This window comes from Melitaea cinxia, chromosome Z (assembly GCF_905220565.1).
Source record: "Melitaea cinxia chromosome Z, ilMelCinx1.1, whole genome shotgun sequence".
Classification (NCBI taxonomy): domain Eukaryota; kingdom Metazoa; phylum Arthropoda; class Insecta; order Lepidoptera; family Nymphalidae; genus Melitaea; species Melitaea cinxia.
This window is the reverse complement of record NC_059424.1, coordinates 14,120,261-14,125,178: the sequence shown is the minus strand read 5'-3', so window position 1 is coordinate 14,125,178 and position 4,918 is coordinate 14,120,261. Positions and strand designations below refer to the sequence as shown.

At 41.4% G+C, this 4,918-nt stretch overlaps 1 protein-coding gene across 1 annotated transcript; it reads left to right on the top strand.

Annotated features, from left to right (window-relative positions):
* The first annotated feature begins 772 nt into the window (after nucleotides 1–772).
* Nucleotides 773–4,387, top strand: LOC123668836. Its single transcript, XM_045602526.1, has one exon. It carries the CDS (start codon nucleotides 773–775, stop codon nucleotides 4,385–4,387), a length of 3,615 nt encoding a protein of 1,204 aa, XP_045458482.1.
* The last annotated feature ends 531 nt before the right edge of the window (nucleotides 4,388–4,918 follow it).

Here is a 4,918-nt window from a genome sequence, read left to right as displayed (position 1 = left end):
CATTCCCCTAAACGCCTCGGCCAGTATTGGAATACTTGGCGTCGACATATCGAGCAATGTGCAATTTCGTGGTCATCTAGAAGCAAAGGCTAAACTAGCCTCGAAGAATCTTTGAGTGCTCACTAGGGCGAAGCAGTATTTCATGCCTTACCACCGCCTACAATTATATAAGTCGCAGATCCAGTCCCACATGGAATACTACTCTCACCTGTGGGCTGGGGTGCCCCAATATCAGCTCCTTCCATTTGACCCCGTTCAACACCGGGCGGCTCGAACCATCAGCTACAAGATTCTCTCCGATTGGCTTGATTCTTTAGCGCTGCGTAGAGATGTCGGGTCTGCATCTTCTACTGTATCTACCATGGGGAGTGTTCTAAGGAATTGTTCGGATTAATACCTACAGCAGAATTCCACCACCGGACATCGCGTCAAAATTTCAAATTTCACCCACATCACCTCGATGTCCGGAGGTCTACGACAGCTCGATGTTTGCGACATTTCCTGATACGCACGACCGCTCTATAGAACCAGCTGCCACCTTGATGTGATCTCCTTGTTAAGCATGAAGGTTACATGTTATTTAATTACCTTCTTTATAATATTAGATAATACTATGACATTATCATTAGTATTATTCTGTCAAAATATCAATACCTAATTATTTACTATGTCTTATTTTATTGTTGAATAGCCAATATTCTATTTGGTTCTGTCTTTATCTGTATCAATTTATTCAACAATAATTTTGTGTTTTGCTGATATTGTGCTCGCTATGCCTGACGAAAAGGAAAAGTCTTCCTCAATATCGCGGTATCTACGTCCCGAACGTTTTGACGTGGAACCCGCAATGGCCGGCTCAGACCTGAAATGGATTCATTGGAAGTACTCATTTGAAAATTTTATCGCACAGGAAGCCGCTTCGGCTGACGATGCCCTTAAGTACAAACTCCTTGTAAACCATATTTCGCCATCAACATTTAATTTCATTCAAGCTTGCACCACGTACGTCGATGCCATGACCACTCTCAGTACCACCTACGAGAAACGAAAAAATATTACCTTGGCTCGGCATCGCCTTGCTACTAGAAAGCAACAGCCTGGCGAAACGTTAGCTGAATATTCGAGATCTCTTGCCATTCTTGCTCGTGAATGTCACTTCAAAGCTGTTACTGCTAATGAACATCAAAACGAAACCGTATGTGGTACGTTCATTGCCGGAATATTGTCACAGAAAATAAGAGAAAGGCTGCTAGAAAAATCGACTATGTCTCTGGAAGAAACATTGAATCTGGCAATATCTTTAGAAACTGCTGAAAATACTTCACGATTACTTACAGTATCATCTCCATCAACGTCTGCTGTCCCTGTTAATGCAATCTCTGAAACTCAAGCACCGCAACCAAAGCTCAATTTAGCAGCAACAAGAACTCAAAATTTTCAATACAGTCGCCCTACGCAAAGTGACCGCCGATGCTTTTTCTGCGGTGGCAATGTTCATCAAAGGATCAAGTGCCCCGCTAATAATGCTCAATGTCAACTTTGCTCCAAAAAAGGACATTTTGCAACCGTTTGCCGTAGTTCAAGACCAGGTCAACGTACAGTAAATGTTATTACCACAGACAATGACGACGTTACTCAACCCCAACTTACCGATTCTCATTTGTCAATTATATCCGCTGCTGCTCCATCAAGCCTACGCAAAGCTACCATTCCTATTACCTTGAACAACTATCAAGCAGATGCGCTACTCGACACCGGAAGTTCAATCAGCTTTATCGATAAGAATACTGCTCTAACCATGAACCTTAAACGAAAGCCCTGTCGACAAGCGATAACTTTAGCATCTCTTAACAATATATCATATGTCGAGGAACTATGCTACGCTACAATTCAGATTGGTGAACATATATACCAGCATCAACCTCTGCTCATTGTTGGCGATCTGTGTGCTGACGTTATCATTGGGCATGATATATTAGGAAAACACTCATCATTTGAACTTCAATTCGGGGGAGACAAAAGGCCCTTGAAAGTTTGCAATGTAATGGAGGCATCTGTCCCACCAGCTTCAGTTTTTACCAATCTTTCACCAAATATAAAACCTATAGCTATTCGCTCCAGACGGCATTCTCAAGAAGACCAAGAATTTATATCTAACGAAATAAGCAACTTACTTAAAGACAAGGTTATCGAACCCAGTATCTCGCCTTGGAGGGCACAAGTACTCGTTACGAGTGATGGCTATCATCGGAAGCGTCTTGTCATAGACTATTCTCAAACTATAAATAGATTTACGGAACTAGATGCATATCCTTTACCTAACATCGATTCTATCATAACTCAAGTCGCTAAATACAATATTTTTAGCCAAATCGACCTCAAAAGTGCTTATCACCAAGTTCCAATTCTTCAAAAGGAGAAGGTATACACCGCCTTCGAAGCGTGCGGGAATCTCTACCAATTCACACGAATACCATTTGGAGTCACAAATGGTGTAGCGGCTTTCCAGCGAACCTTACAGTATATCATTGATTCGGAAAAACTGAAAGGTACATATGCTTACTTAGACGATGTAACTGTATGCGGAAAAGATAAGCAGGATCATGATGATAACCTTCGCAAATTCATGAAAGCTACTGAAAAATACAAACTCACTCTAAATATGAGTAAATGCACTTTTGAATCAGAATCCATAAATCTTCTCGGCTATACCATCCATCATAACGTTATCAAACCTGACAAATCTCGATTGGAACCACTGACGAATCTTCCTATCCCATCTGATACAACTACTTTGAAAAGAGCACTGGGACTATTCGCTCATTATTCAAAGTGGGTCAACAACTTTTCTGCCAAAATCAGACCTCTGATCGAAGCTACATTTCCTTTATCTGAAGAGGCTATTAACTCTTTTAACAATCTAAAGATTGACATTTCTAAATCAGCCTTGGCTGGAATAGACGACAAAGAGATATTTTCTGTTGAAACTGACGCCTCTGACTTCGCGATCGCAGCAACGCTGTCACAGAAAGGGCGTCCCGTAGCGTTCTTCTCACGATCGCTTAACGATTCTGAGAAAAGACAACCTTCTATTGAGAAAGAGGCTTGCGCTATAGTTGAAGCTTTACGCAAATGGAGACACTTCTTGATTGGAAGACACTTTCTACTCATAACTGATCAACAGTCTGTTGCATTTATGTTCAACCAAACACACTCTAATAAGATCAAGAACGAAAAGATCGAGAGATGGCGCCTAGAATTGTCTTGTTTTAAATACGACATTGTTTATCGACCCGGAAAACAGAACTTTGCTGCCGATGCGCTCTCTCGAGTCTGCATGCACATAAATACTTTGTCTAATAGCTCCAAACTTGTTGAACTACACCGATCTCTTTGCCATCCTGGAATTACACGTATGGTTCATTGGGTCAGATCGAAGAACTTACCATATTCCATCGAAGAAGTGAAAAGAATGACGGCAGCATGCCCTATCTGTGCTGAAATCAAACCTCGTTATATGAAACACCAAGGGCATCTGATAAAGGCAACTGCACCTTTCGAAAGACTGAACTTAGATTTTAAAGGGCCGATTCCATCTAATACTCAAAACCGATACATTTTAACAATAATCGATGAATATAGTCGTTTTCCGTTTGCGTATGCCTGTAAGGATATGACATCCGGAACGATCATAAATTGCCTTAAAGATTTATTTTCCACGTTTGGTACTCCGGCTTATATCCATTCCGATAGAGGAAGTTCATTTATATCGGATGAAATAAGACATTTCTTAACCTCACTGGGAACATCTTGTAGTCGCACCACCCCTTACAATCCCCAAGGAAACGGTTTGGTTGAGAGACTAAATGGTACGCTGTGGCGAACAATTCAATTACATCTCAGATCGAATAACGAAGACGTTGCTAACTGGGAGAAAGCTTTGCTGCCAGCGCTACATTCCATAAGATCCCTCTTATGTACGGGAACGAATGCAACGCCACATGAGCGTATGTTCAACCATCCTCGTCGCTCGATAAACGGCCAATCTTTACCAACTTGGCTTCATTCACCCGGACCTGTTTATATGAAGAAGAACGTAAGGAGTTCCAAATATGATCCGGCTGTAGAAGAGGTACAGCTGTTACAAAGCAATCCTGAATATTCTTACGTTCGATTAGCGGATGGACGAGAGACGACAGTCTCTAATAGGTCCTTAGCGCCACTACCACAGGCCGTTGATGATGACTCGTCGGAGCAATTAGAAATGGAGGAGGTCCCTTCTAACGAAGCTCCACCTGCTAGCCCAGAAGTGGAGAGTACACAAGTTCGTCGCTCTGTTCGAGAACGCAGACCTCCAGCCCACTTTCAAGATTACGTCTCTTCATAAAGGGGGGGGGGTGAATGATGTGATCTCCTTGTTAAGCATGAAGGTTACATGTTATTTAATTACCTTCTTTATAATATTAGATAATACTATGACATTATCATTAGTATTATTCTGTCAAAATATCAATACCTAATTATTTACTATGTCTTATTTTATTGTTGAATAGCCAATATTCTATTTGGTTCTGTCTTTATCTGTATCACACCTATGGTATTTTCGACCCAATATGACTTAGGGACCTTCAAAAGAAGAGCATATTCCTATTTGAAAGGCCGGCAACGCGCCCGCTAATCCTCTGATCTGTCTGTGGATATTGTTTTTGCTTACCACCAGGTGAGCCAACTCTTCGTTTGCCCCCTCTTCTCTTAAAAAAGAAAAAAATAATCATTGTGCAAACGAATTAATTGTTAGGTACATATTATATATATTACGATCTATAATTTGACTAGGCAGGGTGGGCAACTTGAGCAATGAAGGTGAGCGTTGATGCGCATCTCAAAGGAGGCCTCCTTAAACCTATACCTAGGTCGG